General features: G+C 40.5%; 2 protein-coding genes across 2 annotated transcripts; both read right to left on the reverse strand.

Annotated features, from left to right (window-relative positions):
* Positions 1-3,315: 3,315 nt before the first annotated feature.
* On the reverse strand, positions 3,316-6,036 carry LOC135241890 (pleckstrin homology domain-containing family F member 2-like). Its single transcript, XM_064312652.1, has 2 exons — positions 5,800-6,036; positions 3,316-5,612 (listed from the first exon to the last, which is right to left on the reverse strand). Exon 2 carries the CDS (start codon positions 5,593-5,595, stop codon positions 4,795-4,797), a length of 801 nt encoding a protein of 266 aa, XP_064168722.1. The 5' UTR covers positions 5,596-5,612; positions 5,800-6,036; the 3' UTR covers positions 3,316-4,794.
* Positions 6,037-10,009: 3,973 nt separating this feature from the next.
* On the reverse strand, positions 10,010-14,427 carry pop4 (POP4 homolog, ribonuclease P/MRP subunit). The gene is made up of 7 exons (XM_064312653.1): positions 14,324-14,427; positions 14,073-14,125; positions 13,363-13,586; positions 13,028-13,105; positions 12,362-12,423; positions 11,843-11,944; positions 10,010-11,746 (listed from the first exon to the last, which is right to left on the reverse strand). The coding sequence occupies exons 1-7, from the start codon at positions 14,328-14,330 to the stop codon at positions 11,610-11,612; spliced, it is 663 nt and encodes a 220-aa protein (XP_064168723.1). The 5' UTR covers positions 14,331-14,427; the 3' UTR covers positions 10,010-11,609.
* Between the last annotated feature and the right edge of the window lie 274 nt (positions 14,428-14,701).

Genomic DNA, 14,701 nt, shown 5'->3' on the forward strand with positions numbered 1-14,701 from the left:
CTTTGAATTTCATTATGATATACTTGGAGATTGTTATTTAGTCATGGAAGTTCCAACCAAGTTACGGGTAGTTGTGGTGGCATGCCCCATACCTATACAGCACTGGGTGGTTGGCACTTTTTAGCGTTTCCTACAGAAATACCAACAATGACCACAGACTCTCAGGGCTATATTTTAACGATCTAAGTGCACGGTCTAAAGTGCATGGCGCAAATCCACTTTTGCTAGTTTAATGGCAGATAATCTGAGAGCAAAGTAGGGTGCATGGTTCAAAGGGGTTGTACTTAGTCTCTTAATTAATCATAGGTGTGTTTTGGGCGCAACATGAAATAACCAATCAGAGTGTCATCTCCCATTCCCTCTAAAAGCCAGGTGCGCTTGCACCTTGGCGGATTGCTATTATAATGGCGGATTTGCCAAGTAATTCTGATAAATATTATGACTAACCATTATGACATGTATTTTTTTTAATATCGCACATTGTGCACCCGCCTATGTAGGCACATATTACTATCTTAATAATGCGCCCTTAAAACAACAGTGAAATACTGCACCATTGACTTAAGACCAGGTTTTTGTTGGTCAATCGCGCAATCGCTTTCCGCTGCCTCAAGATAGCAATGCGCCAACAATGCACCTGACCACACCTCATTTTAAGGCCAACACGCCCATGGGCGCTCAGATGGGAAAATGACAACTGTGTCGTTCTGAAACTAGCAAAGACACTTGCTTTGCGCTTGGCGCCGCTTTGCGCTGCTTTGCGCCGGGTGTAAGATAGAGCCCTCAGTCTTTTAAAAACATCACTTCTGTACGTTCTGACCTCATGTAAACAGACAGAATTCACAAACAACTTCACACCTCCACACAATATGGCCCCAAAGTTAAGGGATTTTGCATTTGCGTTTTCCTTCTTCTTCCTGCCGATTACATCACAAATGCTGCAGGCCCACAATAAATAATTCTCCCAATTGGACATTTAGGTGCACCTACTACCAATTACAAAATCTGATCTAAGTAGCCATTTGCAGAACACTAAAACACAGGCAGGAGTACGTTGTGAAAACTTGGTGGTCGCCATCTTGGTTCTGCCTGGAATGAAATGGAAACTACATTGTTTTCTAACTACTAATAATTGCCCAAAAAATGAAAACATTTTGTTTTTACAGCTGTATAATCTTTATATATATATATAATTAAAATGCATTCTCTATCATTTACATGCATTCTCTATCATTTGTAAACCCTACATAATATTGTTTCATGACTCCAATAGCTGCATGCCTAACATTACAAGGTAGGCCATAAAGCCTCGGACTGAATTTGCTAACCGTTAAGACTACAGTTAACCAATAGTGGTTGACACCGGTGGCACAAATTCGCTATTGGTATCAGTGCCAAAATAAATGTGGATCAGAGCATTTGTAATATAGTGTGTGTATGTGTGCATTGGGTTTCTTCATTGAGCGCTTATCCTTTTCTTTAGGGCACAAGTATCTTGCGTTTATTATATATATATATATTGTAACCCAATGGTAGGAGGCGCCATCGGGGAGGGGTGATGGGTGCAATAATTTAACACAAACACAAGAGCGGATATGGTTGTCTCGGTCAACGTAACCGGGACTTTTATTTTGAAAACAGGGAAAACAAGCAAAATGATACGAACAAAAAACGCTAGCTCCAAGTGAGCCTAACTATACGGGTCTTTTGGCCCTGTCTAAAGTTGGACAGCTAAGCTGCTTACCGACAAGACAAATTGTAGACAAAAAGAATGGTGAAAACAAGCACAGTTCGGTACACGGTTCTGTTCCTCACACAGAAAATGGGACAAAAATGTAATCGGGCACTCAGACAGAAAAAAGGTTATTCACAGATTCCAACACAATATCCACAACACTCACACAGTCTTTTCTCCCACACAGCTGTGTGGGCTCTTACTTATCGTGCGCTTGATTAGGTAGAACGCTTTTCAGGTGGGTTTAACAAGGGGGCAGAGCTGGCGATTGGAAGGGGGTGGAGCCACCGTAATGTAAAATACCGGCCTTCCGCTACAGCAGAATTACTATATATATATATATATATATATATATATATATATATATATATAGGCCTACATAAAGTCACCCAGGTAATAGTATTTGGATCTTTGGATAGTCGCCAAACGTTACCTCCAAGACAAAGAGTCCATGGTTACAAACAAATGCAGTGGGGAATGCTGTTATGCAGGTTATTTCACCATCCTTGTATGTCTGCTCAGTGCTAAGTATAGGTTTTAAACAAAATAAGGAAAAGTAAGAAGAAAAACTGTAACTGTGCACTCATGGATAGAGTGTTTACTTCAAGAGAGAAATGTACTATAATTCTGGAAGAGATGTCTTCATTTCAGGAAAACAAGTTTAGTACACACGCACACGTACACACACACACACACACACACACACATATATACATATATAGTGTATTGTTACAACCCCAGTCGTAAGTTTGTGTTTATATTTGTTACTTTTGCATGTGTTTCTTCGTTCCAGTCATCTTCTGATTGGTTGTTTCCATATCCGGTTGCTCGGCTTGAAAAAGCCACCATTTAGCGCCTACCAGGGAAGACTAGCTCTTCAAACTCGTGGTTGGTGTGGTGTTTTTAGTGATTGCTTCGTTCGACTTTGCGTATTTGACCCTATCTTTGTTTGACTCAGATTCCCGTCTAGCCCTTCTGGTTTGCTTGCTGATTTGATCTTGTGTATGACCATTGACTTGTTTCCTTTGACTCTGATTCTTGCCTTAGCCCTTCTAGTTTGTTTGCCCCGTGATTTTGTGTTTCTGACCATTCGCTGTAGTATTCGATTCCGATTCTTGCCTAGTTTGCTGATTGGATTTCGTGTTTGACCGTACGCTCCTTTTTGACTAAAGTGCAACTCGCGTTTTTCCTTCTGTTCTCCATAGAGTGCTCCGGTTAGGTAGTGTGTTCCCAGTTGGACTAAAAATCCTTCCATCAGGACATAAGTTTGTTATTTTGCTTTGTTATTTTTCCTTTATTGTTTTTGAAGCTACTCTGGGTGGAGATATAACGCTCCATAGGGGGTACGCTATTCAGGCTTTTAGTTTCCGACTGTCAGTTAACTGTCCGAAGTTCAGCGTTCAAAAGCTGCCCCGTGCCCAGTAACTTTCAAAGACTAGCCAGCAACCAGTTAGATTTGGATAGGCAGATAGGGACCGGAGTTACTGATCGGTTGGCAGTACATTTCCCTACCCATTTCCCTTATCATTCACCCTGTTAAGGTCTGACCGTAGACCAGGTCGTAACAGCATGCCATAATGTTTGGGACAAAGACATCTTTTTTTTTTTTTTTTTTTTTACTTCTTCGTTTGTTTTGGCTCTGTATTGCACAATGTTTTGAATTGCAATCAAACAATTCACATGTGGTTAAAGGGGGGCTATGTATAAAAAGTGATGTTTCTACATGGTGAAACCAAAATGTATAAAAATATCTTTTAATAAAATATTAGAATCTGAACTTTAACCACATGCAAATTGTTTGATTTCTAATCTAAAATTGTGAAGTACAGAGCCAAATCAAAAAACATTGTGGAATCATTGTGCATGTACACAAACATACAGTTTAATGCAGAAGTATTGGGACAGTGACATAATTTTGTTGTGGCTTTGTACTCTAGAACATTGGTGATCCATGTAGAAATTACTGACTACTCTATACATAGTCTCCCCATTTTACGGGAGAAAAAGTAAATTGACTGCTTAGCTGTATCTTGGCCAGCTGTGTCCTTGCATCATTAGTGCATGCACAAGAAAGCTAACAAAAGGTAAAGAGTTGATTCTAGGTGTATCATAACTAAGACACTGGGTGTGTGAAAATCAACTTTTTGGTACATTTTAGGAAACAAAAATGCACTGCTGAGCTCAGCAATAGCCACAACCTGATAGACCATGGAAGATAGACCACTGTAGTGGATGATCTGACAACAAATCAAGAACAATCTTCAGGATGTAGGCATAGATGTATTAAAGGCTACTATAAAGAGAAGACTACTCAGAACCTCAGTGGGTTCATCACTGGTTAGGCTCAAGAACAGAATGGGCAGGTTCAAGTGTGCAAAAAGCACACTTGAACCTGGAACAAAGTCTGGAGAAAGACAGGAACTTCTAATCCAAACCACCCCATCTCATGGATGGATCGTACGAACGGTCATATAATTACATTTACTCTTGTTATTTCAGTTAAGAATCATTTATTCATTTATGGTGTTCATTCATGACTGAATAACCATCTTCAAGTACATAGTATGAAGGCCAATTAAATTATAAAATTATATAAATTATATACAATAAAATATAACGAAGTGCCTTCGCCATGGCAGTCTAATGCTACTTTGATACAAACACAATGTGCAATACAAAAAAATAATAATAGCTGAAAGCTTCGAACATTGGTCAATATCAACTCAAATGCATTGCTACAATATAATCTGTAGGTAAACGTTATACAAGGTGACATTAAATGGAATTAAAGAAATAAGTCATCTCACATTCTATAGGTTTTTATAATGAGATGGAATGACAAAATTCCCATTGTAAAAAACATTTAAATAGTAGAGTACATCTTGTCCTAGTGTTTTATTTTTAAAAGGTCAGAATGTCTTTTCATTTGTAGATCATGCCAAGCTTCAGTTCAAGGCAAATTATTTTGAAAATTGTAGCCTTAACGTAGTCAATGGCAGGTAGTGGTGAAGTGTCATTGCCCTTCTTTATTCACATTCAAAGTATGTTTTTTGGCAGGGTTATTTATCACTGTAGGACGACCAGCCTGGTAAAACGTGGTTCTCCTCTCTCACCCACTGCTGGTTCAAGGGGTCCTTGTCGAGATCAGGCCTGTCTTCATCGCTGGAACTCTCGTCCGACCAGCTGTTCTCGTCAAGGTCTTCGCGCTTGTGGGTGAAATCGCTGGCCTGCAGGATCGGGTGGCAGACCAGACAGACGCGCACGGGCTTGCAAGAGATGTTGGGGATGAGGAAGCTATAGTTGGAGCAGGAGTCACAGACCACGTAGCCACACTGCCTGCAGTGGTGGCGGCGCTGTGTGACTGTGAACTTGCTGCAGCAGCGCATGCAGATGTCTGTGGCGCTGTCAGGGACCCAGGCGGGGGCGAAGGTCTCCCCAGGAGCCTGGCCCGTTTCGTTCAACCTCTTGGCCCGACACTCCTCAATGTGCGTGATCCAGGCATGCTTCTCTTGGGGCGAGGCGGCCGACACATAGAAGGACTTGCGGGGTGTGCGGATGAGCCACTGGTTCTTCATGTCTGGGGAGTCCTCAAGATCCTCCACCTTCATGTCCTCCAGCTGGATGACCTGCTGGCTGGCATACCAGTGGTGTTTAACGATAATGCTGCCATACACTAGGATGTCATTGAACAGGAAGAAGATCCGGGGCTGGGGGCTACGCCGGCAGAGCTTCATCAAACACCCCTCGCCCACCAGGACCCGGCCTGGTTTCTTCAGGGGCTTCCCAGACGGACCGAAGAAGCTTTCCACTGCCAGGATCCGCTCCAAGTTCTCCTCTGTGGAAGCCAGCTTGTCAGCCATGACAGTATTACCTCAATCTGCAGGGAATAAAACAGTGCTTGAGAATTTTTACACACACACACACACACACACATACACACATAGACACTCATACATACTGAGCTGCATAACAAGGTGAGTATGTGTGGATTCAAAAAGCTGCTGTTTTCCTGCATTAAACCTTCCACAGAGAAATAAAAAAGGACTGAGAAATGACAAATTTACCTCAAGTGATTGCTGATCTTCAAAGTTGCAGTTAATGTCCTGAGTATTACTTTGTGAAGGTTTTTTCTCTTGACCCTCTGGAGCAGAAGATATGCTGTAAGAGTAAACTGTTTATGTGATCCACCAGCCGAATCAGCGTATTTATCAGTACACAGTCTTTCACTTCCCCTCCCACTGCTGATGAATTTGCGTGTCTTCCAATGTAGTGAGGTCTGAATTTCCTGGAGGGGAATTTACCTACACACAATTTACTGCTCAAGGAATGCCTGGATAAGCACGTCCTCAAATACCACATGATTTTGAAAGCTGAAATTTTGTACAATGTATGCAGATAGCAGATTCTTTATAATCAAATTATTAACAAGCTTGAATTGAGAGAAGAAAACAGGCAGCATGAAAACGTGAAACTGAAATAATAATAATAATTTTTTACTCAACTTGAACATGTCTGCGTATGGGCATAGGAGAACATAAGACTAGGGTGTTGATGGAGTATAAAATATCCTGAAATTTTAGCTAAGCGACTGAGAATTCAATAAACACTTAGAAATGAATTGCACAAACTTCCCCCATTTAACAGTAGAGAACATATAACAAGTCAACAATCCATGCTTAACTCTAAGAAAAAAGAAAACAATGTCCTGGTACTGTACTGTTCACAGAGCACACACCACACCTGTTTCTTCGAAATAACTACTGAGAATGTATCATGTAACAATGGGAACATTGCTAGCAATCATTTGTGTGTTGTAATTAACAGATTGCAGAAGTGGGAAAAAACTTGTAAACTGAAATTCACTATAGCTAAACGTAAAAAATATTAGCTGTTCGCAGTTGATAATCATCTATCAAGGTCTGGGCATTGTGCAGTAGTAGAATAGAAGGCCAAGAGAATGATGGGAAACATAAGGAAGTTACATTGATATTACACAATGTATTTGTCACACCACACAGTATTGTGTGCAGTTCTCAAACTACAAGAAACAAGGGTGGATGCAATATTCCTCGCATACTTTTATAAACCTGCCCGTACAAAACCTGCTGGTTAACATGCTGTAAACCTAAACCCAGTATGAATCCCCTGAATCCATCTATTGAAGGGCAGGGGGTATATGTATATCCTCTTGGATATATGTGACAATACATTTTAATGTAGGTGGTCACAGAAAATGTACTTGCTCATTGATTGAGTTATGGGGCTTCATTTCTAATTCCAAAACCACTTGTTTGCTTGCAACGACTTTGTAGACTTATTTCTATTAGTTTCTTCTGTTCATTTGATGGAAAATTCCCTACCAAAAAGAACTTCAGATGAGCAGCTATGTAAAGATTTTGACCAGTTGAACAGGATGAGCAGGCAGATCTATCTCTTGGCTTTATCAGTAAAAGTGGCACCCCTCCGGGCTGAACAGCCGCGAAATCGCTCAGTCATTTACTGGATAGAATCATATATCGAAGCCAGGAATCACTGCATGTGCCCAGATTTTGGAGATAAAGTGTTTTAAACCAAACTGAATGTAGTTTCTTGACCGTAACAGAGAAGGAAGTCATGTTCTGTGACGCAAATTTGCAATTGTGTCTTACCACTTCCAGGATCAGTAGAATTGTTCACAGAAGTGTTGGTATCAGAGGATCTTTTTTTCCACAGAAGGCAACATTAGATGACATCATCTAGTGTGGCGCTGTGGGAAATTTCCTTTCCTTTCTTGGAGCTGAAATACTATTTGGTGTGCTCTCAGGAGAATTTCACAGACGTGAATGCTGAAGAGCAGTAATTGCATATCTCTTGACTGAAAATGGAGCTTTTATTTAGAATATGCGTGTGATCTTGCATTTATTATGGTTACAAAGCATTTCGAACACAATGATCTGCTCTTGCAGGTTGATGCAGAAAAATGTGCTCGCACAAGTAGGAAAGGCACACCCAGGTTGAACAAGGTACTAAGACAGCACTAAGTCATACACTCCTCTACCGTGTTAAATATTTTACCAACCTTTCAACATATCTTAGTCACTCAGTCACACAAAAAAATTTAATTAGAGGATTGTATGAACCTAAGCCTATATACAGATTGTCACAGTGATTGGGGGGGGGGGGGGGGGCAGTGGAACAGACAACCCAGGGCCCCAAGGTGGAAGGGCTCACAATATCAGGACTTAAAAATTAGCATTGAGGAGGGGGCTCACAGAGACTTTGCACAGAGCCCAAAATGTTGTGCCATGTCCATACATGTCTCATAAACTATATCTTAAATAATGTCTGTTAACTCATTAATGTTGCCACTCTTGGGTGCTTTGAGACTCATCAAATGTGGTATCAAAGGACACAAGCCATTCATGTATTTCAATAACACACTCCTCCTGTACCTCTGTAGATATGATTGCACTTCTACATAAAGCACCCTTGTGTGCATGCACACATTTTGCACAATAACGCTAATAAAGACAGTGTGGCTGTCCCATACCACAGTCACTCAGATGACCCAACACACGCAAAGTGAAGAAGCAACTGAAAAAAGAGGTGTTTTCCAAATGGTTTCAAAAACAGTCACTAAATATTAGCCAAATGTCACAACAGGGCATGACCACAAGATTTTACACAACACCCATTTGGAGACAGACTGTTCTTGACTGAGGAAATGCTAGACGTGACCGCTACTTATGCCATTCAATGATGAAATTCATGTTTAAAACTACCATTTCCAGGAAAATGGCCAGTAGTCATGTTTGCCACTGTTTATGTGAAACTATAGCATTTGTACAGTAAGGGTTTCCACGGTATTAGTAACACCATCTTGTTTCCACAATTTAATGGCATCAAAACTTAAGTTCCCAGCTACTGCCAGGGAGAACATAAAACATGAACTGCAAGTTGTAACTATGTGCTGATTTACATATTCATGGTAATGATATTTTTAACATATAATTTCTTAGGTTATTATTTTGTATAATAGTGTGACACTGTCATGGAACATATTTAACATGACAGATAACAGCCTCCTCTGGTCGGCTCAGGGTGTAGCTTTGTGACCAACACGGTCAGTCAGTCAATGGCGGTGGCAGTGCCGACCGGCCGGTAGCTCCACCGGGCGATGCTCAGGGTACGAGACGGCGTGTTCAGACAGGAGTCGGCGTGACCCCCGCAGGGCGATCAGGCACCTGTGCACTGTGTTAAAGCTGCATATGGAAGGTCTTCCCACAACTCCGACCTACGCAAGCTTAGCTGTAGTCTGCGTTGTGAAAAGCAGCAGACTGGCAACACCACGCATTTAGGAGGAAAACCCTGGATGTCCACACTCTGCCAAATTGGCAATGGGGTTCATGCAGGAGGTGGCTGTGACTATATATATATATATATATATTTTTTTTTTTTTAATCTATTGCTCATCGAGGTCTAGGTGAGTGTTGCACAGTAACTGGTTAAAAGAAAAAAGGTCCCTCACTTCCGTGAGCAAAAGAAAGCTGCCTGGAATGCAGTTCTCTGTGATGCAGTCAGAGGCATCTGTCATGCTAGGGGGTTTCCTGCAGTACTTTCACCGATAAACAGACTGCCAAAACGTTACAAAACATCACCAGTAAAACCCACTAAAACACAGACACATGAAGGAATATGTCGTCAGCATGGCGGTGCTGACGACACACACAAATGACAGTGTGGGAACATCACTCAGAATCATTTTTATACAGAAATTTACTTGTGTAACCTACATACTCAAGACGATGGGGAGGAGTAATGTGATAATTATCTAACTGAACAAAGACGGCTTTACTCGCCTCGTGTTGGCTGCCTGAAATACACGTGAGGAAACTGCTTTTGAAAAGGCGGTGAACCTTGGTATGATCTTTAATGACCAGAGGTTCAGAACCAATTCCAAGAGATGGTGTCTCCTAGCAGTGACCCTGATGGCCCAAGAACACCAATCCCAAGAAAATCTCAGTCTACATATCTGCAATATATCTATACATACACGTTCTCTCTCGCTCTCAGAAGTCAAATTTGTAAAAAAAAAAAAAAAAAAAAAAAATTATTAAAAAATAAATAAACATCAATATTACAGCCATTCTTTCACTTTTGTTGGTTACATTTGTCACCATCTTTCAGGAGTGCTTTTCCAACTACTGTGGTCAGGTGTTTTTTATTCTTATTGTTGTTACCTCTGGAAAACATTTTGTTCAGTGCTTTGACAATTGTAAAAAACACACCACGGTATACTTTTCATTTTTATTTTATATTTTGAGGCATGACACATTAAGATGCATCAAACGATAACAACCTCTGATATACGGTCCTTGAGGGACAGTGCTTGCTTATAAAACGGACATGTTCCTCACACTTGCATCAGAAAAGTGGAGAAATTAAATGTCTGATTGGATCTATCAGTGTATTCCTGGCACCAATGAAACGGTTCAAGTGCACAAACCGAACATCAAACCATTTATGAACTTGGAAAAAGAAATGGTTAAAAAAAATTTTTAAAAACCGATTGATTTGGTTATAGATCCCCCTCGTGGATTCCACTGGTACTGCAATTCTCAATGAAGGGATAGTTCACTTTAGTTTCTTTTTTTTTTGGCCATAATTTCAATTTTAGTGTATGTTTTCAATTAGCCCAGACAAAGGTTTTTTTTACGTAATTAAATATATTTTACATACAGAAATTTTCAGTGACCTGCAAGCTTAACAATGGCTAGCACCGATACACAATTTAAAATGTACAAATCAGTTCTTATTTCATGGCAATACTTCACACCCTTGCTTTTAACTCCCCAGGTTAAGGACCTGAGATACATGGTTTAGATGCAGCAGGCACAGTTGAGGGACAGCTACTGCACTGCCTGTCCTAGCATGCATAATGTTAGTTACTAAAACAGGAACTGAAGCTGTGATCATGTCAGGCTATGTAAAAGAGAGCTTCAGCCATGTTGTCATGTGTCATTTATCCCAGCTTAAATTTACAGAAAAGGTGTCTCAATAGAGGGTATGCATTGACGTCACTTTCCCACCGGAATACGCCCCCTCAGTCGAACTGAGTGGCAACACATGCTGCGACATGGCTGCCTTTAGTAGAGGAAACTACAAAACCGGGAGTAAAACAAACGATTATTAATTAAAGGCAGTTGGACTCGACAGTGATGCTTCATCGAAAATACAAATCCAACTAAAGATTAAATTAAACTAAATTCTTAAGAAATAAATTAATACACACACACAGAACCTCTGGATATACGACATCACTTTACAAGCCGTTTTGGTGTTACTTTTAGTACATTGCCTGTTGATGCCCCTATGCCAGCCATTGTGAGGCCAGTAGTTTAAAAGATACAGTCTAGTCCATTTGAAAACATACACCAAAACCTAAACTACCATTTTAAGAATGCCACAATGTATACTTTTAAGAAAATAAAAAGTAGATCAAAAATATGCATTAAATGTACAATTAAATTCTCCTCAACGCAATAACTCAAATTTCATAAATACATCTTTCTTTTAATGTGCAGCGTGTATCTGAACCAAGTACAAATGACATTTCAGAGCCAATTCTATTTCGATTAGACACTGGCACTTTTCTACAAAGTGGGGAGCGGTAGAAAACCGCTTCCCACTTCACTTGACACAAGGCACTGAAAACAATGACAGCTTGAGACAGAGTCTGTAAATACATCTTGTTCTTATAGAATCCAAGGAACTCTCCCCTCCTGCCACTGAGGGTTTGAACAGCAGCTGTGGCCCTCCCATCAGGGTGCCAGTTTCCCTCAATCCAGAGTTTGCCATTAAAGCTGGAAAGTTGCTCGCAATTCTAGCGTCTCCCTTAGAGATCTATGGTTCCCTTCGCTTTGAACTTCTTGGCCGACCGCTCGCTGGATCTCAGCTGGAACTTGCTGCCATAGATATGGGAGACGAATCCATCGATTTCCACAGCAAAGACGCTGTTGCGCTTGGGAATGACTGAGGAGCAGGGAAGGAAAGAGGGAGAGACTTTCACTGGTACCGTTTCATATGCATGCTCCTGATGTTAGAATGCACTGCATGCTCATTAGATACCTTTCAGTTTGTCCTCTTTGGTGACGATTTTAAAAACGTGTTTCATCTCCTGGACGAGGATACCCGTTGTGCCCACATACGACGGGCATTTGGATCTTGATACTGAAATGCAGAAACTAGGTTTATGCAGCAGGATCAAGGACAGTGCAGTCCCCATTACAGCACGACATCAGCGCACACACACATAGAGATGCGGGTCAGCCTTTTGCTCCTGTTCAGGGCCCCCACATGAGCAACTGCCCTGATATCCAGTGATGCCACAGATAGGAGGAGGATTTCACTCTCCATAGCAAAACAAGATAACAGCGCATGTGAAAGCTCTGCGTACTTTTTGTTTCACGAAGCTGTAAGCTACATTCGTCTCGTCAGCTCAAAGTCGGAAAAATATCACGTGACCAAGTCGTATATACTAGGTGGTTGCATTTGGGTGGTCGTCGGCAACTGGTTCAATCGATAAAGACCAACAAATAATTCTGTAATTGTGCATTTGGATTCCCGAACGATTTCAGTGCAGCTCACCTGTGATTATAGCTCCATGAAAATCAGCCTTCAGGAGTTTCTGTTGAATTGTCTGTGGATTGCTGAAACACAATGGAAGATATGCAGTGTGATGTTATAGTACATTTACTGGAAACAACAATCAAAGCAATTCAGACCAGTTTTGACTTATGGACCAGCCTCTCATTACCATGTTGTGTCTCTTCAAAACAGCCAGCTAGTGAAATATCCCCAGAACGAACTGCAGGATCAGATAGCAAAACAATAAAAAAACTAGTGCAATAGGCCAAAAATCAGTGCAGTAGGCCAATTATAATATGTAATGTGGAGACCTTTCACCAACCATTAAAAAACCAGCACGAAAATAAAGCATTCTCCTGCCGCTAGTGTTAGTCTTTTTTGCCAACAAACTGGAAAGGGTAGATAATACCTAACATGTCAGCACTTATCACATACATTAGAAAACAAGGGAGCCAACATCCTTCCGTATGCGATTCTGCCATTATGAAAATATTTCCTCATTTTCCCCACTGCAACACATTTAGGGCAAAATGTGATCTAGGCTACGCGAAAGGGGACAAAAGTGTGAACGAACAGTGATAATCCTAAACGATCAGCCTGGACAAATATGGAATAACTGACTTAGGCATGTTTAGCAATGACTCTTCAGTTCAGTACACCACTAACCTGTCAGGTTTGAGTCCGTTACACAGGTCACGTACATACTGCTTCCACAGCTCATGGAGTGGCAAGAAAAGTTCATACCTACCAGGCAAAAGCAACACCACAGTTACGCATACAGTTCCCCAGTCGTTCACTGTCGGAATTAAGATTTATAGTGACGCTCGTTTTAATAAATACCTCAGACTTCATCAAATGCAGAACCTGGCTGGTGTCTGTCTAGTGGCGATATATTCCAAACTCCAATTTAAAGTATGCATGTGCCTGGCTAATTTAAACCAAATAAAACTGATGCTCATACTAAGTCACATCACATTGCAAACACAGTCAGCTCTACAAACCTCTGGTGCTCTGGTTTCAGCTGAAAGACCTTCAGCTCTCTTCTCTCTTTGGCATTGAGTCCTTTAGACCTCTTCTTTCTTCGTTTTTCCTTTTTCTTCCTGGAAAACTCTAAGACAACAGCCTTCCGGTCCATGAACTGCTTAACTGCCTCCTTGCTGAGGCCGGGAACACTGTTCTTCAGAAATGCGTTTGTGAAGGCCTCTGCATCTCTGCCATCTTGAGACTAGAACAGAAGGAGATGTAACATGTACTATATAAATTGAAAAATATATTCATACAACACCAATACTATAGGCTACATCCTAAGATTTTAAAGGACAGTCTGTAAAGGTGTCCCAGGTTATAATTATGTAAAATCAACCTTGCCTGGTATTTGTTTCCTTGAAAATACTCTGATTCTGTAATTATTCAATATTTATACTGTATTAAATAGCATTGAGCTGCTCAATCAGTTGGCCTACGTTCGTTTAAAAAGGGCCACGTATCCTAGGTAAGCATGTCACCATTAGCTAGCTAACTATATCCTAATACAACATCACCTGCTAGGACCAGTAACTATGCTGTCCCATTTGCAAACTACCCATCATAATGTGTGCATCACATTTTACATTTATGTAAAATTACATTTATGTGTGCATCGCATTTCCCAATCGTTTCACCCCAGTGTGCTTCTAAAAAATCGTCATTAACTGCAACTAGAACTAGTTACCTGAAGTCCCATGTGTATTTTCTGATCTTCTGATAAACGGGAGTGAAGAATTCCTATAAAGTAAACACAAAATAGAAACCGTTTAAGGGCTGGCTACACATTCTTTACCAAGCTAACCAAGTCAGCTACAGTCGTGAGGAAGATTAGAACATTATCGGCACGGAATGTAGAATCACCTGATGTATAGCTAAAATGCCACTATTATATTGCAATTCCGTAAATTAGATTAAGATACAGCATTTTACACTTACGTTCCATGGTGTTTCCAGAAAGACTACAGTACGAGAACACCGAAACCCTAGCACGTGAATTTTATAGCTCAGACTTCTGGTTGGAGTATTTCAAAATAAAAGCTTGATAAATGAAATCATTTCTTAAGTGTGATTTTGTTGTTTTTCTTCTTGTAACAGATACAGTTGGATATAATTGCACATAATATACTTATATTTAGAAGATGATGCATAATGTAAATGTATAATGTTAAAGATATAATGCAGTCACAAGAAGTTAGATATGATAATGACAAGATGATAATGATGGAAACGATAATTTAAAAATTGCTACACAGTATATGATAACATGTTTGAATATGGCTGTGTGTATGCACCCATACATCATATATAACACAA

Source organism: Anguilla rostrata, chromosome 16, assembly GCF_018555375.3.
Source record: "Anguilla rostrata isolate EN2019 chromosome 16, ASM1855537v3, whole genome shotgun sequence".
Lineage (NCBI taxonomy): Eukaryota > Metazoa > Chordata > Actinopteri > Anguilliformes > Anguillidae > Anguilla > Anguilla rostrata.

What these genes read in the sequence shown, in the direction of transcription:
- pop4 (XM_064312653.1), bottom strand. An exon ending in CTGAAACCAGAGCACCAGAG is followed by an intron (nt 13,106 to 13,362) that starts GTTTGTAGAGCT and finishes TTTGCCTGGTAG; the next exon opens with GTATGAACTTTTCTTGCCAC. An exon ending in AACGGACTCAAACCTGACAG is followed by an intron (nt 12,424 to 13,027) that starts GTTAGTGGTGTA and finishes ATTGTGTTTCAG; the next exon opens with CAATCCACAGACAATTCAAC.
- LOC135241890 (XM_064312652.1), bottom strand. Translation starts at nt 5,595, where the DNA reads ATGGCTGACAAGCTGGCTTCCACAGAGGAGAACTTGGAGCGGATCCTG.